Source organism: Hyalella azteca, unplaced genomic scaffold (assembly GCF_000764305.2).
Source record: "Hyalella azteca isolate HAZT.00-mixed unplaced genomic scaffold, Hazt_2.0.2 contig11111, whole genome shotgun sequence".
NCBI lineage: Eukaryota > Metazoa > Arthropoda > Malacostraca > Amphipoda > Hyalellidae > Hyalella > Hyalella azteca.
The window spans coordinates 2,961-29,556 of record NW_025941120.1 but is presented as its reverse complement, the minus strand read 5'-3'; the positions used below and the strand labels follow the sequence as shown (position 1 = coordinate 29,556).

General features: G+C 41.5%; 1 protein-coding gene across 1 annotated transcript; it reads right to left on the bottom strand.

Moving 5' to 3' along the window:
• LOC108679337 (serine/threonine-protein kinase N) lies at positions 1 to 26,596 on the bottom strand. The gene is made up of 15 exons (XM_047882711.1): positions 26,453 to 26,596; positions 24,712 to 24,880; positions 23,734 to 23,897; positions 12,503 to 12,607; positions 11,985 to 12,160; positions 10,910 to 11,058; positions 10,345 to 10,435; positions 9,421 to 9,601; positions 8,475 to 8,627; positions 7,020 to 7,176; positions 5,187 to 5,938; positions 1,793 to 1,932; positions 1,380 to 1,501; positions 656 to 746; positions 1 to 160 (listed from the first exon to the last, which is right to left on the bottom strand). The coding sequence occupies exons 1-15, from the start codon at positions 26,525 to 26,527 to the stop codon at positions 1 to 3; spliced, it is 2,685 nt and encodes an 894-aa protein (XP_047738667.1). The 5' UTR covers positions 26,528 to 26,596.

The window sequence follows — 26,596 nt, the reverse complement described above, 5'->3', positions numbered from 1 at the left end:
TCAAANGAGACCCTGGGGCTCGAGCTGGAGGGCCATGCCGCTCCTGACGTCGTCTATGAACTCCTCGAGACGCAGGAACTTGACGGCGCACAGCGACCGCCAGTCCCGCCAGTAGATGTCGATCTCCAGGTCACGGCTGCGCTCCAGGTCGATCGAGAACCTGCACCAATAAATATTATTTTTAGAATACTGAGCAACAATAGCTTTAGCAATGATACATATAATAATTTAAGAAACATTAACATTATTAATAATATAATAACAAAGAGAGAGACAGTCAATTTCCAGGTCGCGACTGCGCTCCAGGCCGATCGAAAATCTGGTGCAATGTAATTTCAATTGTAATATACGAATATATAGGAACAATAATATTAGTTAATTTACTGGGGCATCTACAGGTCGATGAAGAACATGAGACATGAAAGGTTGGGTCACCAGATTGCTATAAACGGGAAGGACGATATCAGTGCCCTGATTAAAGCCCAATTAAAGTGCAATAATGTCTTCTTGCTTTGTTACCACGTATTAAGTACGAGAACATCAAAACGGATAACAACCGCCCTGCTATCGGCAGTACCACAGGATTATGTATTAAACGCAAACTGGTTCGAACATTGAAATAAATAAATAGTGAGGAAGTTTAATAGTTGGTTACCTTTGGTCCCAGGCAGACTGGCTGCAGGGTTTCCAGCTCGTCTGACCGACCACTTTATTGTTGTCGAGCTTGAGTACGGCCATCACTTCGCCTGCTCATACAACAACCAATTCAGGGCACACACACACAACTTTGTCTTTACAATAGATTATAAAGTGTGTAAATTCTGTGTGAAACGTATACTCTCATGGAAGATTGATTCGGGGTCTGAAAATTTTGGTCTTCAGCAAGCACGCCGATTTTAAATATGTGTGGTCAGTAAATTATATGTGAAACGTCTGCTCTACTATCATAAAAAATTAATAATACATTCAATAATAAAAATACTATTTACGCGATAAAAAAATGTAATATGACTTAAATATTTTGAAACCATTCTCAATATTATAACTGAAACTGACTGAACACACCTTGAGGAGATATGTCTATTCACAAACCTTCCAGGCAAATGATGTGAAACAGTTAATTAAAAGGTAAATTCATTGAAAGAGCGTTAAATCAACGTTATTTCAACGTTAGATGCCCGGTGGGAATAAATAAATACAATACTCAATGTCACAGCATTACAACTCACTGGATTTATCGTCACAGCATTACAACTCACTGGATTTATCGTCACAGCATTACAACTCACTGGATTTATCGTCACAGCATTACAACTCACTGGATATATCGTCACAGCATTACAACTCACTGGATTTATCGTCACAGCATTACAACTCACTGGATATATCGTCCTTGACAGAGTAGGACTTGGCGGAGGCCTTGCCAGTAACGCCCTTCATAAGAGACTTGAGGTCTGTGCCCCCGGAGTGGCTGTCGCGGCGACAGCGGCCGGGTATACATCTAATAAATGAAAAGATATGTCATACTAAGAATACTAAGGACTAAGGACACTACTGAGAGGATATGTTATACTAATGATACTAAGGACTGAGGATACTACTAAGAGGATATGTTATACTAATGATACTAAGGACTAAGGACACTACTGAGAGGATATGTCATACTAAGAATACTAAGGACACTACTGAGAGGATATGTTATACTAATGATACTAAGGACTAAGGATACTACTGAGAGGATATGTTATACTAAGGATACTAAGGACTAAGGATACTATTGGTCATAGGGTACGTAGGATGCGGACAGGTATGAGGATGCGCTGAACTGACCTTGTGGGGGTGCGGGGGGGAGGCTGGCACTGTGATGGTCACCCCCGTACTGTGGGGTCGTGGGGGCGGTGGGGGAGGGGTACATGGGGGGCGTTTCGCCACCTATAATGGAAGTGTGGAACGCAAGTCACTTATAGTTTAGATATCACATTTGATTAAATCTAGTAATGTTTGACGTATTAAACCCACCTAATAAGAGTATGAAACACAATCATCACTTGTCACTACTAAGGTCGATTATAAATTTGATGACATTTATTAATATTTGAGGCTCTAAACCTAACGAATGTTTGAGGCGTAGCCATCACTCATCACTACTAAGTTTGATGGCATAATTGATCCAATCATTTAATATTTTACGTTGTACATATAAAAAGTTGAGAAATTAAGCCCTTCCATGAGAAAATCCACTCAGAGTTGCCGTTACTCTCTGAATCTTCAGCTAAGTTATCAAATCTAAATAAAATGTTTCTTTCGTAAAAATATTGAACAATTTATCAGCAAAAAAAACTTGATCAACATAAGTAGCTAGTTACAGTAGTTACTTGATATAAGTAACTAGTTAGAGTAGGCAAGAAATCTACAGCATCGAATGTGCTTGTCCTTCCCAACTTGTTGGTCAAGAAACTTAGCATCACTAACTATCATGTCATTGTGTTAATTGTTCTACAACATCGCAAATTCAGGAAATCATTCTCTACGATTGTATCAGATTAAAAAAAATATTTATAGCATTATATACATATATGTGATCAATTCATATTAATATAATGGTACCTGCCTAATCTTACATAAACACGTAGTAGTTTCATTGGCATATTTTAAGAATATTTCTTAAATGCACATCAATAGTAAGACAAATAGGCCCTGTAAAAGCATGCAAAGAAGAACCCACTCCTCTCATTCCTCTAGGGGAATAAGAATTGCATAACCTAAAGCAAACACGATACCTGAAAGCAAAAAGTTGATGAAGTACCAAACAAGAAATTCATTGAAATACACGAGATTTGAAGAACAAAAAGAATTAGATCACAGGAAATGTAAGAGCTGTTTCATAATTAACGAACACGATTTCGGATTTGTACATTTTTACCAATATTTGAAACTTAGCTGACGACACAATCGTTAATATACAAAAAACTAATATACATAATATACATAGGCCGGGGAGGCTCCGGCTATAGATTTGTTGCCTCTATTGTATAATTCTTCTCAATAAACACATTCTCACACACAGTTATTTGAGAGCACATGCGTTCAGTAACTCATTGCAATATGAATTCTATCGCTTGCGTTGATATTGACCATTGAATAAAAAACTGAATTACGGACGAAAGTAGGATAAAAATTCGAAATCATGAAGGGATATACAAATAAATTTCTGTAGATAGAAAATGTTCTCGTTAGAAGAACATCAGGCCTCAGCAGTCCTGGCAGAAAATGATAAGCAATTTATACAAATTTTTCCAGCAGGATAAGTATAGGTCAGAGTCGTCAGTTAGTGATCAAATGAAAATCAGGAATCGGCCACGTAAGGACCGATTCATGAATCAAGAATCGATCGTCCGATGATCGCAAAATGTCAGGCGGAGAGTCAGTCAGTGACTATCGCGTGCAGGATCTCAGTTGTTGTTCCAGTGATTTTTCTGAGTGTGTGGGTGAATATGATGAATATGATTTGATACTGACAAGTGTGACATTCATGTGCAGGGGTGGGCAGAGAAATGAGTACAATGGTGGGCTTCTTAATATAGTATTACACGAATTTCTTTATTTTGCCTGATGTTGAGTGTTGACCTGATGCATATATTCCTGGTGTTGCTTGAAAAAAACAAGAACTGGCATATCAAAGTTTTGTGTCACCTGCAAAAGGTGCTGAAGTGGTTGAGGGCACGCATAGGTTAATCGTGACGAGTTACCCCTATATGAGAGCGATGTTAATTTGTGCTTTTAGGTGCATGCGTTTTATTTACTTATTATTTTATTTCGATATCATCTTCATAGGTTGAGAAGCAAACGCTGTGTGCGAGAGTTGATAATTCATGGATGTAAAGATAAAAATAATTTGTCGAGAAGACAGAATCTTGAAGAAAATCACACTGAAAATTGAATGTTAACAGTCAGTGGTGATCATTCACATTATTACTAACGATCAAAAGACCATTATTCGAGGCAATATCTTGAGGGCGCCGTAGCGCTGCATGCAGCAAACCCTTACCAGATGCTGGAGTTTGGCAGTCAGTAGGAGCAGACAGGCTGAGATCAAAACCATCACTAAAATATGCGAAAGAACCATAAATTGAGGGTGATAGACGGGGTATAAACCAACAAGACAGGCTGAGATCAAAACCATCACTAAAATATGCGAAAGAACCATAAATTGAGGGTGATAGACGGGGTATAAACCAACAAGACAGGCTGAGATCAAAACCATCACTAAAATATGCGAAAGAACCATAAATTGAGGGTGATAGACGGGGTATAAACCAACAAGACAGGCTGAGATCAAAACCATCACTAAAATATGCGAAAGAACCATAAATTGAGGGTGATAGACGGGGTATAAACCAACAAGACAGGCTGAGATCAAAACCATCACTAAAATATGCGAAAGAACCATAAATTGAGGGTGATAGACGGGGTATAAACCAACAAGACAGGCTGAGATCAAAACCATCACTAAAATATGCGAAAGAACCATAAATTGAGGGTGATAGACGGGGTATAAACCAACAAGACAGGCTGAGATCAAAACCATCACTAAAATATGCGAAAGAACCATNCAAGAGTAGAGCAAGTGCCAAGAGTAGAGCAAGTGCCAAGAGTAGAGCAAGTGCCAAGAGTAGAGCAAGTGTCAAGAGTAGAGCAAGTGCCAAGAGTAGAGCAAGTGTCAAGAGTAGAGCAAGTGTCAAGGCAAGAGTAGAGCAAGAGTCAAGAGTAGAGCAAGTGCCAAGAGCAGCGAATAAAGCATTACAAGAGACATGCACTGATGCAGTACAAAGAACGGAACTAAAACGTGAAAGAAACAATAAAAATTAATTCATGGATGCTTCGTAGCAAAAGATGTAAAGATGATGACGAACTTGTGCATTCCCTGATATTTTCCAGCTTGATCGATAGAAAAAAATTGATTCTAAAAAAATTCTATTGAAAAATTTAGGAATTTGAATAAGGAAAAGACAAAGAATCCAAATTATTTTGTGAATAATTTCGATTTGAAGAAGAAAAGACACGAAGAATTCGGTAATTATTTAGAGAGGATCGAGAGATAGCAGGACACATGAAGCCTAAATAAAGTGAGGGAAGAAGGGACCAGGCCTGAGGGTAAGAGGGGTGCACGAGGGAAGGTGCCATACCTGTACGGTGATGGGGTGCGCTGGGTGTATGTGGGGTTGTCCGGACGCAGTGGGGAGGAGTGGGGGAGGAGTAGATGAGGAAGAGGTTCCCCCACTGTTCAAATGGGGGAGCTGACACGAAGGAAACACGCTCGTGGAAGGCGGCTGAGATATATAAAGATTATTGTGCACCGCGGGCCTGTTGTTGTTGTTACTGTTACTGGAGTGGTGATGGTGGTGGTGGTAGTGGTGGTTGTTATTGGTAGTGGTAGTGGTGTCGTATGGTGACGACTCAGATGTCTGACGATGAACACCGCTGCTGGGAAGGAACGGTGTAGCGTACTGAGAGATATGGTGCTGTGATGAAGGGGATGGTGGTGTAGGGTTATGATGGTGGTGTGCTGGTAGAGAAGTGTTAGCGTATGATGGTGCTGTGTTAGAGTGCAGTGACGTGGCATTGTGCAGTGCAGTGGTATTGGGCAGTGACGCATTATTGTGCAGTGCAGTGGTCTGGTAAGTCGGAAAGGACGAGTCCGTCAGTTGGTAAGTCTGTCCAGACTGCATCTGATGTGTCTGCAGCTGATGGGTCTGCAGCTGATGGGGGAGGTAGAAGGGAGGCTGGGGAGGATATAAGTGAGGCTGCACCTGTGGGGGAGGAGAGGAGGGCAGGGCCAGAGGGCGGCAGGTGTTGGAGTGTTCCCCAGGGGGAAGTTCGTCCCCAGGCATGTCCAGGGCCTCGCTGAGGTCCAGAGAGGACAAGCCAGGCACCACGTCTGCCGGGGGGGGGGCTTTTTGGCGTTACCGGGGTTTTTTTTTTTTTATTAAATAAACTTAAATTTATGGATTATAATAATAAATAAAATTGCATATCCTGCAATCTCAAGTGCTGTTATACCTTAAACATTGATAAAAATACGACACTTCAAGGATTATATCAAGGATATATTCAAAGAAAATATTTCGAGGAATATTCCAAGAAAATATTATACGTTCACAAGTTGTACAAGTTAGAGGATGACGGCAATTTATTAATAGTGTAGCGACATTTACATGATGGTTAATAACGGACGTAGTTGCTACGGCTAACCAGCATTCTTGGTAATGTACTCCAGTAACTTTGAAAAAAATACTTACAATACCAAAAAACTGGGAACAAAAACGCGTAACTAGTTTCCAAAAGTTCTAAACCTGAAGCTTAATCTAAAAATTTAAATAACTATTTGGAATATTTGACACTTCTTCAACACTTCAATTTTAAATTGATTCCTCGGGTAGGCACGACGTACGACTTACTAATTAACACAGGGCTGCTGTATGGTGTGTATATTTTGTATTAACACAGGGCCGCTGTATGGTCTGTTTACTAGCCTTCATAGCAAAAGTTAGATTATTTAACGACAGTCAAGAGAATCCAGTTCCAAAACCTGATGCTTCTGAACTTTTCTTTGGTGTTAACCAACCTACCTTGAGTAAATGAGGGAGATGAGGTACAAATTTCAGCTTACCATTGTTATCCAAATAGAAATGTTCACAAACTATATTTCAACTTTCTTCAACATGCCCCGCTTGCCTTCATTACTTACCCGAATGATGATATTACCAAATATTGTTTTTATTTTATTATTATTTCTATTATTTATATTTTATCATTTATTATTATTATTATCATCTTCAATGCACATTCTATTCGTTATTTTATTTAATGCCCACTTCCCAGCCCCTCGTTCCCCACTAGCAAGGCTCTCCCCACACTGTGGGAAGTACTAAACTTGTACTAAACTAACTTGTACTAAAATTTGTATTAAAACTTGTACTAAAACTTGTACTAAACTTGTAAAGTTGTACTAAACGAACCGTGGTGGTGGTGGTGGGAGGAAGAGGTGGGGAGGGTGGCGGTGTTGGGGAGGGAAGGAGCTGCGTGGTGAGAGGAGGAAGTGTGGTGGGGACTGTTGGGGAGTGTTGCGCTCCCGCTGGGGTAGCCGCCTTCCCCAGACACCGCGTGGGACACCTCCTGGGGACAAGGGATGTGGTAAGTCCCCAGAAATTTCAATATACACAAAAATATAGATTATTACTAATCTATATTAAAATGTAGATTAGTGACTCCACTCACAAAAATAAAGATTGTCTTTTCACGTTATTTTCACTCTGCATTTAAACCTCTTCACCGCACAAAAACATGCATAGTTCCTTTCTTATTGTATCTTCATTTTTCTATAATAATAATAATGATACTTGTCAACGTAATAGGCCTTCATCAACAAAGGTTATTACGAATTTCTATGGTCAGTGCTAAGAGTCTCATGGCTTAAACATACAGAAATATGAATAAATTTATAGATTCGTGTAGTTTTAATCCCACCCATTTGACGAAGTAATACGAAACTGTTAAATATTGATATGTAAGTGAGAGCAATGACTAACTCTCACATCGTGGATCTCTAGCTTGTACTTCACCCCCACGCATAGTGATTGTTCAAATGATAGTGAGGAAAACCTGGTCGCCAGACTGCAGATTCTTAATGGGCCTGTTTTGTAATAGTTTTTCTCCATACAAAATGATAGTTCAAATGATAAGAATTGTGCAAATGATAACAATTGTACAAATGATAACAATTTTACATGTGATAACAATGGTACAAATAATAAGAATTGTTCAAATGCTAACAATTGCACCAATGACAATTGTACAAATGATAACAACTGTACAAATTATAACAATCGTTCAAATGATAACAATTGTTCATGTGATATTGATTTTTCAGATTAGAAAAATAGTTCAGTCCAATGATAATGAATAGTCCAAATGATAGTGAGCAAGACCTGGTTGCCAGGCTGCATATTCTAATTGAGCTTGTTTAGTAACAGTTTTCTCCGTACAAAATGATTTTTTAAATCATAACAATTATTCATATGATGCTGATTGTTCAGATAGTAAATGGTTCAGCTGTAAACAATCGTCCAAATGCTGTACAAGCAGACCTGGTTGCCAGGTTGTATGTTCCTGATGAGGCTGTTTAGTAATAGTTTTCCTCCTTTCAAAATGATTTTTCAAACGATAACAATGATTCAAATGATGACAATGGTTCAATTGATGCGATTGTTCCCATTATAAATGGTTGAGATGTAAACAATTGTTGTAATGCTGTTGCAGCAGACCTGGTTGCCAGGCTGCACAGTCTAATTGAGCCTGCTTAGTAAAAGTTTTTCTCCATGCAAAACGATAAGAATGGTACAAATGATACTGATTGTTCAGATCAGAACAACAGTTCAGATGTAAACAATTATCTAAATGCAGTTGCAGCAGACCTGGTTGCCAGGTTGTATGTTCTTGATAAGTCTGCCCCAGGCGGCGACGTTGATGTTCATTTGGTTGGGGCGCGGCATTTTGTTGTGACGGAAGAGCTTCTTCTGCCGCTGTAGCTTGGGCTTCCGGGATATCATCGGGTTAAGGAACTTTATCTGCAATATAGAAACACAATTTTTCAATTTAAATTTTTGATCAATTTAATTTTTGCAACATAGAAACAAATTTTAATTTTCTGCAACAAAATTTCTTGATTGAAAAACGTTATTTGCTTGACCATCAATAATGACGGCGGTCTGTCACACAAGCGCAGTCACCACAGTATGTCACAAGAAGAATAAACTTGTGAATATTACTGAAGAACATTACTGGAAGAATAAACTTCCCTTATCGGGTGTTGTTTAGACATGAAATTTTTCCAAAACTAACTTTTAATTCAACGTGTAGGTGCAGACACGGAAAAATATCTGCTAGGTTCCAATTCAATAAGCGAGACCAAACCTATAACAACACCACAGTCCCTGAACAAGAAAAGACCCAACTGAGAACTGGCCTGCATCATCCTCCTAACCCACACCATTTCTGACGAAAAACGTAGCGAACACCATCATCACCCACTCCTGCATCACTAGCACCATTAAACCCTCCTACATCCTAGCAACATCGCCAGCACCTTCCTTTTTATCCGTTCCCATCAGTTCTTGAGTCTATTTATTTTTCGCTTGCTATTAATCTTCTATGTGTTCGTTTATATGTGTGAGCCTCGAAGTTCGCTTGAATAAGACCCTAAGATAAATGCTATGTAAAATTATACGTGATATTATTAATTATAATCATGGTTCAATACCATCAGACCCCTACAAGACCTCAGCAGCACCATCATCATTCTCCACACCACTAGCACCATCATCACCCCAGCACCCATCAGACCCCTTACACCACTAGCACCATCATCACCCCACCACCCATCAGACCCCCTACAACACTAGCACCATCACCCCACCACCCATCAGACCCCTTACATATGAACTCCTCGAGACGCAGGAACTTGACGGCGCACAGCGACCGCCAGTCCCGCCAGTAGATGTCGATCTCCAGGTCACGGCTGCGCTCCAGGTCGATCGAGAACCTGCGACAATAATAATAATTTTATAATACAGAGCAACAAAATCTTTAGCAATAATATACATAATTCGACGGAGAAATTACATCAGTGATAATATAACAACACAGCGGAACAAAGGAAATCAGTTAATGTATTAAGAGGAAGTCATCTCCAGGTCATGGCTGCGTTCCAGCTCGATCGAAAATCTGGTGTAATATCAGTTGTAATGTACTAAAATTTAGAAACAATATTATTAGGTAGTTAATTTATTGGGGCATCTACAGGTCGATAAAGAACCTGAGACATGAGAGGTCGGATCACCAGATTGTTATGAACGAGTGAGGACGATATCAGTGCACTGATTAAAGCCTAAGACAAGTAAAATAATGTATTCTTGCTTAATTACCACGTATTAAGTACGAGAACATCAAGACGGATTAACCCTCTACCGCCTGCCATGAGTAACCGGAACAATAATGTTACAAGCCTACTTCCCGCGAAGGGTACGTTCTAGTGAGCGCAAAATGACTTGCACTGATGGTTGCCGCCACGTACGACAACTTTAAAATGTTCTCTGTTGCCTACTAACGTCCTCTGGTTGCTACACTCAATAGTTTACGTATAATTTAAGCTGAAAGTTATATTCCCGGAGCGGTAGAGGGTTAAAATCGCCCTGTTATCAGCAGTACCACAGGATAATGTATTAAAAGCAAACTGGTTGGAACATTGAAATGAATAAATAGTGAGGAAGTTTAATAGTTGGTTACCTCTGGTCCCAGGCAGACTGGCTGCAGGGTTTCCAGCTGGTCTGACCGACCACTTTGTTGTTGTCGAGCTTGAGTACGGCCATCACTTCGCCTGCTCATACAACAACCAATTCAGGGCACACACACACAACTTTGTCTTTACAATAGATTATAAAGTGTGTGTAAATTATATGTGAAATGTATACTCTCATAGAAAATGACTTCAGGGTTTAAAAAGTTTGGTGTTCGGCAAGCACGCCGATGTTAAATAGCCAGTAACCACTTTGTGAAACGTCTACTCTACTATCATAAAAATTAATAATATACATTCAATAATCGAAGTAGTAATCACATGATAAAATAGCAATACGATTTAAAAATTTTGCAACCATTCTCAATATTATAACTGAAACTGACTGAACACGTCATGGGTAGATATCTTTCTTAACAAACCCTCCAGGCAAATGATGTTGCAACACAGTTGATTATATTCGTTGTAAGCGCGTTAAATCAACGTTATTTCAACGTTAGATGTCCGGTGTGAATAAATAAATACAATAATCAATGTCATAGGATTACAACTTACTTGAGATATCGTCCTTGACTGAGTAGGACTTGGCGGAGGCCTTGCCAGTAACGCCCTTCATGAGGGACTTGAGGTCCGTGCCCCCAGAGTGGCTGTCGCGGCGACAGCGGCCGGGCACGTCTTCAAGAAGGTCCTGCACGCCTATCAACCTGAGGAGGGAAGACGGTCTTTTATCCTTCAGATCCTTTTAACCTTTTATCCTTCAGATCCTTCAGGGGCAAGTACGGACAACGTGGGTACTCAGCAAAATGGATGAATAATATTGTCCAAATAGTGGCACAATTGTTGCGTGTAGGACTGATACGTCTTACTTCCGGGCCACACTGGATCAGGATGACCCATATAAGACAAAAAGTGCATCGCTATTTGGACAAAGTTTAATTAATTTCTCTGAGTCCAAATCTAGGGAGGTTATTATTATTATTATTATTATTCTACGAAGCAGCTATCGTGGCGTCCGGTTCAAATGAACTTCGAGTGCACGTCACACAGCGAAAAATAAATGACACAAGAAATGATGTGAATGGATAAAGAGATTGTGCCAGACGAGATAACAACATTCCCGCTTGCTCTTGCTTATCTCCCCTCCCTCGCGTCAAATGAGTAGCTGACGTAAACATCATGATATAGTTAATAAACTTATTAATATTATTATTACTGTTAACAATATTGATATAATATTGTATACAAAAAAACAAGCCTTTATACCTTGCGTTTCAAAGGGAATCTATTATCAATATTAGCTGGAAGATTCGAGTATAATCAACTAAAAAATGCTACATTATTTGTGGGTTCAAAGGAAATCAATCGTCAATATTAGCTCGAATATTCTAACATATTCGACAAAAAAAAATGCTACATTATTTGTGGGTTCAAAGGAAATCAATCGTCTATATTAGCTCGAAGATTCAAACATATTCAACTTAAAAAACGTTACATTATTTGTGGGAAAGTGTGGAGTACAAACCTGACTTCCAGCTTCCCAAGAGAATCTATCATCAATATTAGCTGGAAGATTCAAGCATATTAAACGTAAATATGTTACATTATTTGTAGAAAACTATCGAGTACAAACCTGACTTCTAGCTTGCCGGTGACAGCGGCCCACTTGTTCTGCGCGGAGGAGAGGGAGAGGCGGGAGTTGAGGGGGTCGTGTATGGAGGGGGAGTGTGTGGAGGGACAAGGCTGTAGACTTGTGTAGTTGTAGGAGCACGGCGACGATGATGACAAGTTCTCTAATTCCTGTGCAACCTGCGAATAAAAAAAAAAACATTTTTCATCATCCTTCTAATTTTCTTCCCCCGAAAAGTCCTACTTCTCGTTTCTATTTCGAATAAATGATAATAAAAATATAACTCAGTACTCACTGCAGTGAGTGACAGAGAGCGCATTTTCTCGTCGACGAAAACGTGAAGTAACGGGCAGACGGACAGGCGGACAGACAGACGGACAAGACGAGCACAAAAGCGCCTTTTTTTCATAAATGAGAAAATGCTCTAAAAACAACTATTGCCTACATAGGTCAACAATACAAGAGGCACAGAAACAGAATATATAATAAAAGCAATAAATAGAAACAATGAGTGCACTTACCTCAGCATTGAGAGCAGAGTCGGAGCTGAGGTCGCCTCTCAGGTTCTCTAAAGACTGTCTGATGAGGTCAAGCTTCGAGCTGCTCTCCTCCAGACGCTGCTGCGCCTGTAAAATATCAGTCCTGGCGTTACCAAATTGTTCTCAATTCAAATTTCGACGTCATTTTCCATTCAAATTGCGACGTCATTGGAACTAACAATCGAGTCGAGTTTTTCCCTTTCATTTTCTAAATTTTCCGTCATTTTCCCTTTCGAGTTCTCTTCCCCTGACAATAACCTACAGCACACTAGCGTTTTTTCCCATTAACTACCAAACACTACAGTGCTCCAACTCAAGAATAACCCACATTATTTACAGCACAATAGCGCCTTCTCCATTACCTCCATCACACTGTAGGAGCTCTCACCATTACTACAGCCAATGCAATGCTAGCTCCCAGCCAGTATGCAATGCAATGCTAGCTCCCAGCCAATGCAATGCAAGCTCTCCCAGCCAGTTGACGATTTCACACAAACACGCACGCTACCAGCCAAAGCACATTTTCACCATCATCATTAGCGCCATCATCACTTGCTCCATGCTGCAGCATCACTAATGCTATCATCAACAGCAAAAACATCAGTCGATTCGTAGGGCGTGTGTGGCCACACGAGACCGAATTTCAAACAAGAACGGCGAATATAAATCGTAGTACCTATAGTAAAATTTTAGAATACGTTACGTTGTCGAGAAAAACTTATAATCGTCGAAAATAAAAATGTTTCGTGTTACAACAGAATGTGTTCGCAAAAATTGAGTTTTTCTTCTCTTTGCTGTCATATCTGTCATTAATGTTCAAGAATATCAAAAATGTAACAGAATTGCCCAAAGTAATAACTGAAACTAAATATCTTTAGGCTTCTTTCTATTGCACCAGATTGCATGCAACTAAATATCACAGTTCAATCCTTAGTTTTGGAACTTGTCAAATGGAAAAAAATGAAGAGTGCATGGCATTTGAGCTCAATCACATGTGACGAAATTATGACTGCATAAATAATTTCAAAGCAGTCAGTTGAAAGGCTTTCCATAGAAACATTGAACATACGCAGCAACAAACTCTGCTATAAAGTACACATTGTTATACGAATTTCGAAGCAGGAATCAACATTCCAGCGCACGGGTCGCAAAATAAGCTACGGTATCAAATTTAAACTAACGCGAAATGTTATCACCGTATTGTTAGTGTTTCCATCGAAACACAACTCTGACCTATGAAAGGGTGCAATCCTAAAAGACTATTTAAAAAATATGCAATAAACATTTGCGCACGCAATTCGTGAAATTTAACCATAATAACAACCAAATCCTAAATTTTGACCTGTCATTAGAGAACAATGCAAAACATTTAGGTTGCGGATCAACGCTACATGGTTAAAAATAAAACCGAACAAATGAGAATGGGCGACACAAGGATCACAGGTGTAAGCCAAAACAATACACGAGAAGAAACACAAGGTTGAATGCAGAGCATCAAGAGCAACACAAATCCATTGTACAACGTAATTTTTCGGGAAAACAATGTCAGGAAAAAGCAAATATGTGTAAGGAAAGAGAAGCGACAAGGTGAAGGAGTATAGGAGGGCAAGCCAAAGGGCTTACCTAAATGAGAGGGTGCCGAGATGTCGCTTGCGGTAGAATTAGGAATCAAAGATGGAGAGCTGACGTGAGGACGAGGCAAAGAAGATGTTCCAGTAATGAGATCAGACATTGACCAAGCTCTAAAACTAACTGGATCAACAGAGACTGCCTTGCTTATTTGAGCCTGCGCGCTGCGGCAACTATCACATGAACACTGTGGGTTTCGAGGAGGACCGAAATGGAAAGGTCTCCTCTCGTGACTTCTCAGCACCTCCCCAAAAATATGTGGCCTCACAAACAAACGCTCAAAATTTCGACGATTAAACGTCCTGGTTGATGAGGATGAATATGAGGAGGGCTTAGGGACTGTTGGGCTCGCAATCGGAAATCGCTGAAGGTTACGGAAAACGCCAACATTGACAAGCCTCTCTCGCACCACAACAGGAATCTTCGCTGAAGAACTACACGAGGGAAGTAAGGATGCGGCAGGTCTCTCAAGCGCACTTACTACGTCATTTTCCTCATCGGGAATGTTCTGAAGAGATTTTGATAAAGGCGACACAACGTTTACGCTCTTAGCCTCGGTTTCGCGCCCATCCTTTATTGAATCTAAAAGGGCGTTAGATAGAGACGAGCTACTAGATGAATGACGGCTGTTCAAAGAAAGAGATCGTCGTAAAACCAAAGAAGATTCTTTTGTTTCGTGAAACGTGCCTTCATCGCGAATTACTTGATTCGTCAACTTAGGTTGAGCAGATTTAAGTTCGAATGAAGGGTGAGAGCTTGGTGCCATGCGTTTCAATTGCTTCAAAGACTCTTCCCGCTCAATGGCACGAAATGAATTGCTTGACAAACCGCCAGATTTTGCAGAATCACGCTTATTGAGCGACTTCGAAATAACTTCGAGCTCTTCATTGGAGAAGTTCTTGAATACAGACAATTTCGAGAGGGCATCAACATCAGAATAAATATCAGACGATTCTTGAGTTTTCTCAGATTTTCGCTTGACGGCTTCCTTGTAACGCTCTTCTTGGTCTCTCTGGATATACTGTCGCCGCACCAAATGTGGAGATCGCCAGATCTTTGACGTGCTTGTGTTGCTTTCAACTTCAGTGCCTTCAGAGTCTCCCTCGTAAAATACCTCCGTCCGAGGCTGCGCACCCATGGCTCCATCGCCATCACAATCGCTTGGAGGTTGTGAAGCTGATGCATCAAACTCGCTTCCACGCCATGACAGAACTGAAGATGGAATGTCTTGATCGGCTTCCCAGGCAGTGGGGTCCAAAGGACTGCTGACGTAGGAGAGACTTGAATCTCTGCGCCTTCTTGGCATATCCCGGGATGAAGGACTTTTTTGAGAGGACAACATCAAGGTAGTGGGACGCGGAGGAGGAGGCATTTCTATGACTTCCAATTTAGCTGGCCCAGCATCCTTACGCGGAGATAAAATTCTGGTCGCATCAGAAGCCAAACTCGTGTCCATGACGGACGCTGGCGTATGCGGCCGAGGAGCGAAAGCTTGGGAGGAAGATGACATCATAGGAAGAGGAAGATCTGTGATGAACGCCGATGGACGCGGACTCCGAATGCATTCATCCTCTTGAAAAGGTAAGTCCAGTTTTTGTGGGAGGTCACATGTGGGTAACTGGTCTTCACTTTGTTGAGAGCGTAATTGGACCTCGTTTTTTTTCCTATTTTTGGACCCGAGCTCAACCAGCGTTCGTGGTAGGACAGGATTGGGGTTTTCGTCAGTTGAGTTTTGGCCGGCCGTGTCATCTTCATCAGAGGTGCTGCAGTAGACATCGATGTGTATGGTGCGAGGACGAATTTTGCTTCTACCGCGAGATCTTTGTTCATCCTGCACATTTACAACCTTGCCGAAATTTTGGACACGCATAAAAAAATAGTCTCGAATCAAACGAAAAAATGACATAAAATATTGAATATATTTGCAATTGATAATCTTCACATCAGTTACACGTTCTTTATAAACGTGCATATCGGAAGTCGTGATTTGGCAAAATTATTTTTAAAGTCGTACAAACAAAACTTCGTTTTACAGATTCCTGATTTTGCATCGGAGCGCAAATCAGGATAAAACCCGGTTGCGTAGATACGTAAAAAAATATAGATTTTACTCCTACGAATATGAGACATTCCGTTCGAGACAAAAAAATACGTAAAAAGGGAAGAAATATGTCATGTGAAAAAGCCTGTTGAAAGCAGTTAAGGGAGCATCATAATAGGAGTAACTAATTGAGAGCTGGCGAAATAAGGGACGTGAGAAAAAATTACTGAATACCTGATGAGGGGGATAAGCCACGCCCACGCGAGGCAAGCGAGGCCCCATATCTCTACGATCTTCAGACAGAAGACGCTTCTCCAAAGATTTGTGCCGCTTTGATGGCCCAGCCTTACTGGTAGGACTTTGACCGACACCTTCGGAGTGGTCCCTGCGAGGCGATCTTCCTTTGTTTGGTCTCCCAGGATAAGACTTGTGAGAATTAAAGGTGGACAAGTCGTCGCGCTTGTTTGAGAGTCGGTCAGGGGAGTGGTAGCGGTGGTAGTGGTGGTGATGAGGAGGACGGCAACAGTATGGGGAAGAGTCGGCATGGCACGCCATGTGGTGTTGCAAGTGGCTGTAGAAATGCATGCACGACTGACACGAGCATGGCAGCGAGCTGATCAAATGAGCCGTGCAGTGATGACAAGAACAACACGGCGGAGCACTCACGTAAGATGAGCGACACGAGTGGCATGCTTCACTCTCCTGAACCCTAGGTAAAGAGGATGGGTTGAAACGCCCACTTCCGTTCATTCTTGTTGACCGAGGTGGGCTTTTCGACCCCTGCTGTGAAGGATTCTGTTCTTTTCGTTTAGTGTAGTCTCGTTTAGGCAGAGAATGGAACTCGTGGGGTAGATCGCTAGGGTTCTGTTCGTTTTGCTTCTTAAGGACGATATGGGCAGTGCTTTTACATCTTCGGCCATACTGCTTCTGGGCGGGACGAGGTGACTTGTCCCCACTGAAAGTCAGCGACCGCACAGGCACCTCATTCCTGCAGTTGGTGTCTTCGTCGTCCACGACGGGCAAAGGCGACGTGTGCGACGTGTTCCTGGTGCCCTGTAAAGCCCGGACCGGGGACTTATTAAAAGCTAAAGACACAGCACCGTCTTCCCCGCATGCCATCGAGCAGTGGCTGCCATCATCAGCCCTCCAACAAAAGTGTTTGTCCCGAGCCGAGCCCGGCGTGTCTCTGAGGCAGAGGGCATTTGTGGACACTCGAGGCAGGGCGGAGTGCGGACCGCCTTGGGTCTGGGCACCAAAAGTGAAGTGCGCTTGCAGGGACATCTCCCGCGAAAAGATAGGCGTCAAGCGGGACAACAGGTCATCCCCGTCCTTGTGGGTCTCTACCCCTAGTCCAGTATTGCTGGTCATGGTCAGGGAAGATACAAGGCAGTTCCGTTACGATGACGCACCGCCGCGCGGGATTGTTCTGGATAACAATCAATCCCGCGGGATCGGGATTGATTGTTATTGGATAAGTTGATCTTCTGAGGCAACACTGGAGTGTGCTACCAAGCTCGACATTATATTATCACAACGTAGTGGGAGGCATCTTCGGAAACTAGGAAACGAAACGTCGCAAATACCAAAATGTAAAAAAATAATAATTTTTAGAATTATGAACTAAAACATATTTAGAGGAAGCGTTGCTTCTACTTGCCGACTCGCTCCAACTGTCGAAGGAATCATTTGCGAGTAAAATAATCCTATGGGCAAGCCGCACGTACCAAATAAGTGGAACAAGCTGAACTTCCTAGCAAAACCACCAGGTTCCTCGTTCTATTGTTGAGTATTATCAATCTGATACTGTGTCCGTGAGGTAACAAATTCAACAATTTTACGCCTTCACAATACGCGTACATATTTTCATAGCGCATTCGATCGAACAAATTTGACGAATGCTTCAGAAAATGAACGAAAATTCGAACGTTTTACTGACACGTAAAGTTTGAGTAAATTGAACCAGTGGTGAGGTGGATGCGGAGACAACGACAGGAAGTTCCCGACCGTCTTGTTTATCTCTCAAAAGGTGGCAATAAGCAACGCTGTGACTGACTAGTGTCGCGCCATTACTGAACTTGGGACCGCACCTATGAACATAAACTCGCCCCTATGCTCGAGCAAAAGTGAATAAATTTACTCCTAAGAAATTCGGAAGAATTTAACCATAAAGAATATATCTTTGCAATTAAACATAAACCTTTTCCAATATAAATATTACTACAGACGCATCAATAAGCGGGTGTCTCAAAGCGTGAAAAACCATTTTATACTTTTCACAGATAGACGACAGTTTACAAGGTGAATAATTTTTGATAAGTTCAAAAATATGAATTTTCTTCAGAGATTGAGTGTAAATCTTATAACCATTTGTTAATTTAGTTGAATCATGAAGTTAATAAATGGTAAAGGTATACTAGATTAATCATAACCTTTGATAATATTGGTTCTTCACATTTTTTTATAATAACATCCAATAAGTTGGAGGCGGTTCTCCTTTGACTTGAGCCCTCACTAATTAAAAATAATTTGAACATTGAACAGAATATGGAGCTAAATCTACTGGTTTCCTGACAGAGAAGCGTGTCACTGATCTCGAACGTAAACGACATTCGTCATGTTTGCATTTATTTATATACACACGGGTAAGGCAAAACAAAGAGTGACAAGAAACTATTTCGGTTGAAGAGACTATTGCTCGGTACAGAAATTCGAGCTTGTGGGTCATTGCCGACTTAATTGTGTTTAGGAATATGACCTGGTCACACGAGTACACTAAGATTAATACATGGCTCATAGTGTCCGAATAGTGATGAACGTAGCATTTATACACCTCTTTGCCGAGCCAAACTGGTTCAAAACGGCCCAGCCAAGAAAACAAAAGTGCATAGCTATTTGGACAAAGTCTCGCTCAAGCGGAATAGTAGATTGAGGGGCTGATCGAGGAGATCGAGTGTAGATCGCTTATGGACTAGTAGGTCGAGTATGGGCTGATCGAGTAGAGGCGTTCAGCCCATAAGCGGAAAGTCTCACGAATGGTAACGCAGTTGAACGGTTAAATTAGGCACTCAAGGACGGAATGCCGGTAACGCCGGTCACTCAGAGCACTTAGAGAAGCGAGAGCTCAGCGACGGCATGACGACCGGCGTTACAGTTCGTGCTAATTTCAGAATGATACAAAAATTTAGAAGGCGAAAATATATGTAACAAATGAACAATATAAAAGCAACTGTTTAGAATAGAAGACGATCAAAATAAATTCTTCAACTCAACAGAACGGTGAAAATATATTTAAAATTTGTAAAGCTAATTGAATGAAGAGTAACCAGGTAGTTCATCTTACAGCATAATCCATTGAATTTTGTTAAATTTTCACTGTCAGTTGGAACAACATTGGCGTTGTTTTCTAGTGAACTTTTTATCGTATCAGATGAGCATTTAGTGCTTTTGTGATCAAGAATTTGCTAACACAATACTGAAGTAACCTAGCCTTATTTGGTTCCACGATAGCAATGGTCTCAGTGGGGAACATAGGATGGAATAGGGATCATTTCGGACCTTTATTCCGGCCAGCCCCACAACACATTCATTTATTCAAAACCCAGAACCCCAAAAATTACATTTTCCAAATGATCTAAAACATAGACTGAGTCAAGTGGCATGTGGGAGGGACTAGCAGTCGTGTGGTGCAGACAGAGATTGCCAAGTCTTCATTCTGACACTTAGGTTCTTACGAGCGGCAAAAACAATCAAGACACTCAAGTTAATGACGTAATGAGCCAGGGTGTCATGCTCTGGGCAAACCAAAACAGATATGAAGCCGCGACAAGATTTGTCAATAAACTCTAGGTACTAGACACTTTAACTGATCTTTAATAGACAATGCACAATTATAATTGTTATGATGAAATGCCTAGCAAGAAGATTCCGTCTCACAATTTCGGGAAATTATAATTACGAGCTTACAAAGACACAGCAATGCTAGCTCCCAATAATTTGACTAATACATGTCAATAGGATATAAACATTGTCTTATTGAGCCGGCACAAGTTAATCTGACGAGTTCGTCGAAATATCGCTTTTCAATAATCACTTTAAGGTAGGTAGCTCAGAAAAAAGAGCACGAGTCTTAATCTTGACTAATATTTTTTGCAATACCAGCACCGGTAATTTGTCATTACGAAATAAATACAAAATTACTGACGCAGAATAACGCGTAAATGTCGATTCGCACATTCACAAGCATGACAATTATCTGCCAGGATTACTAGAACTAGAATTATTATCTATTATTAGGACAATTATCAGCCAGAAATTAAAACTAAATTATTAATGTCGAAAGAATCGTCCATACACGAGGACATTTTCTTTATTACAAAAATAGAAGCTTGAAAACGCTAAAACATAAGTGAGAAAAGAATATAATATTAACTAAATTGAGGACGCGCAAAGTTATTGTTACACTTTACTAAAGATAAAAAGCACGAGGCAAGTTAGACCGAATACAGGAGCCGGACACCCGAGACGCACGCGCGACGGCCGCGGCACTGCGAGGAAGCGATCACAGCTCAGTTGGCACCCACACAGCCACGTCTGACACAGTGCCAGCTGTGGGCCATCTATACCAGTCTGCACTCTTCACTCTACTCCCAATACTGCATCACGCTAACACCCATACTGCATCACGCTTTTGTCGATACTGTACAACAATGTCACGCTAACACACATACTGCATCACGCTTTTGTAAATACTGCACGACAATGTCACGCTAACACCAATACTGCATCACGCTTTTGCCAATACTGCACGACAATGCCACGCTAACACCGATACTGCATCACGCATTTGTCAATACTGCACGACAATGTCACGCTACTCTCCATACTGCATCACTCTCCAAGTACTGCAGAGCAGATTCACGCTACTCCTGATACTGCATCACGCTAACACCCATACTGCATCACGCTTTAGTCAATACTGCACGACAATGCCCGCTACTCTCCATACTGCATCACTCTCATCCAAATACTGCAGCTCAGTATCACGCTGCTCCTGATACTGGATCACGCTGCTCCAAGTACAGCCGGAGTTTCACGCTACTCCTAATACTCAACAAAATCCAGCCCACATGGAACAATACTTGTAAATGAAGCACGCAAGTGGAGTAACATGGCGGCGTTGCGTCAAGGTTTAGACGCTTGCATAACTCAGCGGTTATTACCGATGAATAACTCGACACTAACCTTTGCATGGCATGTCAAGTGGACATACAAGTAATATGATCTAAATGGTTCAGAGCGACTCAATCACAGTTGTTAGACAACAGGATAATCGATAGAAAGAGTGGAAATGAATCAAGATCCAATTGAAGAAGCAACTAGACATTATATCTCATGACTTTACCTTGTTTCTAACTAGTCTCCCGTCAATGGTTCATGAGTTGTCACTCCGACGATACTACACAAAACTCGTCAATAAAAATTGTTTAATGCTGCTCAGAAATACTATTTGAAAGGTTCGACTACCACCTGAAAACTACGAAGCTATTTAAAGGCGTCTCAGTAGCGGCCCCCCACGACGACAATGAAGATCCCATTAGCGTGCCGTGTAGAGCGACCATAAACCCGTGGACAGCGCATTGGAATGCCTTTACGAACCGCAGTCTACAACAAAACGTGGCCAATTCACTGCCGATCTATTAACTTCTAACTGAGTGTGAACAAATTTCAACTTATAACCAGGGTTTGAACTAACTTCAACTTATTGCGGGCTATTTTAGGCTGCCACTGACCCCAAAAAGCTTATTTGCAGTAATTCTACACACTCAAACATTTAAGGTCGCAATTGCGAAAAAGCGATAACATCTTAGGTGGAGGAGACGGGAACTAGCGTAACATAATACAGAGTTATTCTAAATGATGGGCCCTCCCACGTTAGATATTTACCTTGCAGTACGATGGGAACATATTGAACATTTATATGTAAATATGTAAAAAATACTAACTTTGAATCTTTCTCTTTCTATTATTGTACAAATTATTCATTTTGAATTTATGCTCAAATAAATACGAATATATTATTATGGGTCCATCATTTAGAATACCCCTGTAGGAAAACGCTATTATACACCGAAGAAACCCTGTTAGACAACAGTCAAATACTACTCGTTTGAAGTCATAATCAAGATTCGGTAATGTGGATTTTCAGGTGTCGCATTCGCTTTGAGCTACGCGGTCATCTACTCACACACTGCAATACACACAAAATATGCACGTACACGTATCATATGTACGCAATAAGCAGTCTCACGCACACAGAAGAATGTACACGTATCACGTGTACGACATACGTAGCTGCGCGCAAAAGTGCGCGCTACGAAGCACTTGAGTGTAAAAGGAACACGAGGTCGGCCCGAGTGTAATGCGGCCACGAGGCGACCTCGGTAAACGCGAGACTAAATGACGAGATCCGAAGCCGTGTCGAACAGTTTCGCTACACCACACGAGACTCACTACATCACACGCGGATTGAAACACCACGAGACATCACACGCGACTTGAAACACCACACGAGACACCACACCAGGCAGAACCAACGCCCCTCTACCAGTCCATTTCTTCACCAAGTCCGTCTCCCAGTACCTAGCATCCAGCAATCAGGCTCGTGAGGTGGAGCGGAGACTAACCTCACGCTGGGATATTCCTCATGCACCTCATCGCGGTGATCTCCGAATATAACAGGGTCATAGCTGCATTACTGTTCCAACATGTCCGATCGTCGTATTCGAGAAACCACCTTCGTCCCAGTACAGCAAACTATAATCATTTACCCTCATGCTGCTCAGCTACAGCACAGCACCAGCATAGCTACGGTCGGACCCTTGCTTCTCCCTGGGCCTATAATTTCAAAAAAAGTTAAGAGATCGTAAGTTCATCAGCCAATCATCGAAGGCCTTTCAAGCAAAATCCACCAATCATAGACAAGAAAATAGAGCGTGAGTGTTTACGTTCACTTAGTGAGTTTTGAAAGTTTGGCCCCTGGCATCCTACTCGAGCTGTTTCCGGTTGAACGCCCCTCGGTAACAGGCCCGCCTGCCGCGGGGACTGTAAACCCTCTGCAGTTTACAACCGCGGCGACAAGCCTGCGTTGGCGGCGACATCTTACGCCTCCCTCCCTTTCTCCGTCTATACGTCCCACTTATCCAGCAGCGGGAAGCTCTTCCCTCACACGTCCACCACATAAGCCACCCTCCTCTTGCGTACATATGTCATCACCACGAACAGAAAAACTCGCATTATGATTGTAATACAGAGCCACACTCACCTTTTATTGCTAATTCAGACCACCAACAACAAGCACCATGGACACCCTACTGCTAGTACTGCGGACCACCAATTACTTCTTCCTTATGGTACAGACAACCTCCTGGGACTAAGAACCATTCAATCACCTCCTGCTGGTATCCCCATCTACTTACTAGTGGTACTAGGTATCTACCTCCTGCTGGTACTAGGTACCTACCTCCTGCTGGTACTAGGTACGTACCTCCTGCTGGTACTTCTTATCCACGGCCATCTTGTTGGTCTGCAAGGTGCGCACGGCGTTCCTGGCGCCCTCCATGCAGCGGCGCTCCACGCGCAGGCGATGGAGCAGCTGCTCCACCCGCACCTCCACCGGCGTCGTCAGGTTGTACGTGCCGTCCTGGCTGCCTGCGACCACAACCACAACCAGGTTAGTGCTTGTAACCACAACCAGCACCAGGTTATTGCCTGCAACTGCAACCAGCACCAGTTTACCACTAGTACCAGGTTAATGATTGTAACAACAAGCGCCTGATCAGTGCTTGTAACTACGGCCAGTCAGTGACACGTTAGTGACGGTGAGCACCACCAGCACCAGGTTAGAGCTTCAGTGTCGTGTAGTATAAGTAATTTATTAACAGGTTTATGACCAAAAACAAGCTTTAGAGGAGCAACGCATAGTTTATGTTGTCAATGGCGCATCGTGTTGTATTTGAGACACTGGAACAGGCAATGAATAAGCTCTACTTGTACTAAATGAGTGTTAAAAACATAGAAGTCAATGCTCGAGTAATAAAGGAGTTCTTGACGTTAACAACATGAGTATAGGTTGAACTCTTTAAAAAAAATAAAAATAAAAACGAGAACTGCAATAAATAGAGCAGTATAATACTACTGAGAATTCAACATGACCCATGCAAAACATGGGCCGTAATATCAAATTTTGCTTAAGTACACGTAGCGGCTAATTTCTCGTCTGGTATTGGTAGATTCTGGCTTGAAAAACCGTCAGTGATTGGCTAACAGAGTTACGAACTCGTAACTATTTTTACGAGCCTATAGTACCACATGCAAGCCAAAGCTGTTATAGGCACAAGAAGAACTCACTAGACTCACTGCACATGCCCCAAATACAATAGCCTAAGATATTTAAACCTTCAAGAAAATGAAGATGTATTTAGTATTGCAAGTCAAAGCAACTAGGCAAAAAATAAGAACTCACTAGACTCGCTGCACATGCCGTTCTGCTTAACTCTGTTGATCCTCATCTTGATATACTCGATCTTAGCGCGAGAATCAGCAAGCATCTGCTGAGCGGACGCCACAAGCTTCTTGTCGCGCAGTCGACCGAAGCTGTACATGTGGATCATGTTCTCGGCCCCTTGCTTTACCTGCGGGCACAGCAGGTACAAAAATACTTTTAAACATTGAATGAGATGAATGAATAAAATATTCAGTGTATGAATAAAGTATTCAGTGATAAATCATAACAGCATGCACAGATGAGAATATGAAGAAAGTTTGACACTTGCTTCACCTGTTGCGGGCACAGCAGGTGCAAAAATACTTTAAACATTGAATGAGATAATTGAATGAATAAAATATTCAGTGATAAATCATAGCTGCATGCACAGATAGGAATATGAAGAGGGTTTGACGCTTGCTTCACCTGGGTACAGGTGCAAAAATCCAATAAATAAATATCCAGCGAGATAATCGTCGAAATAAATAGGTACCTATTATGACGTAATAACAATTGCAAGAACAGATGGGAATGGCGATGCGCTTGCATCGCCTGGGGGCAGTCGGTGCAGAGAAGAATGAATAATCCTTTGAATAAATGTCCAGTTAAAAACGCTTCTATCACCGGAGGGAAGAAAAGAATGAGTAATCATTCAAATAAACTTCCTGTGAAATACCTAATCTTTGAAATTAAATACCCATTAATGCATCATATCTGCATGCACAGATGGTAATGACGAGAGGTAATAACAGGAGCTTCGCGTGATGGGAGCTCCAGGAGAAAAATGTTGCATTAGATCACGGCATCTTTATCTTAATTTAAATCTTAATCTCAGTTATGTTAAATATTACTGGGCCTCCAGAGCTGAAAGTCAAGAGAAGTTAACGCGTGCTTAACTTGAGCGCTGGGTCACATGAATAATAATAATAAGAGTATACTGAACTGAGTGTTCAATTTATATCGTAATTACTGCACGCACAAAGATGATTGGGTAAATGGATCAACATGTGGAGAGAATGCGATAAGAATAAGCCGTACTTGTGTGAGTACATCGTCATTGTCGTTGGCTATTTCCAGAATAAATATTATTGCCTGAAGTCAAATCGAATTAAAACATCAATGGTTATAATAATTACTCGCGCTAAAGGATATCTGCAGGATGCAGATATCCTTAAAGTCATCTGATGAACGATTCGTGTAATTTTCTTGACCGTCAGAATTTAAATACAGAAAAAATGCATTCTCGGAGTAATGAGTGAGACTGTCCAAATACCGAAGCACTTTTGTTCTTGCGTGGGTCATCCTAAACCAGTTTCGCCAGTCAAAAGGGCGTATCAAGGCTACGAGCAGCAAGTGTATCACTAATAAGACAATATGAATCGTTGATTTGTATTACTAGTGTACCATCACTCCCTAATTTTTCATGATCCGCGATACTAACTCGATGATACAAAGGATTGAAGCTTTTTTCAGGGACCCAAGACTGAATATTGTGGGTTGAAATAACAATTCTCATCAGCAAAGACAATTTTGTTCCTGAAATGCCATATGCAAATATTGCACACATTTAATTAATACACATTTCAATTGTACGTGTACACGTAAAGTAAGTACAATAAAGAGCAGTAATAAGCACCTTGGTCTCAACGATAACCTTACAAATATTGCATAGTAGTGATATACACGTTAATTAAGTAGAATAAAGAGCATTAAGAAGCACCTTGGTCTCGATGATAAGCTGCTTCTCGAGACTCCTGAGCCTGGCGTCAGCAGGGCTGGCGTCGTGGCCGTCCATAACGCGGCCGTCAGCGCTGTCACCCACCAGCACTCCTCCCCCTCCTGACCCTTGAGACCATGACGCTGG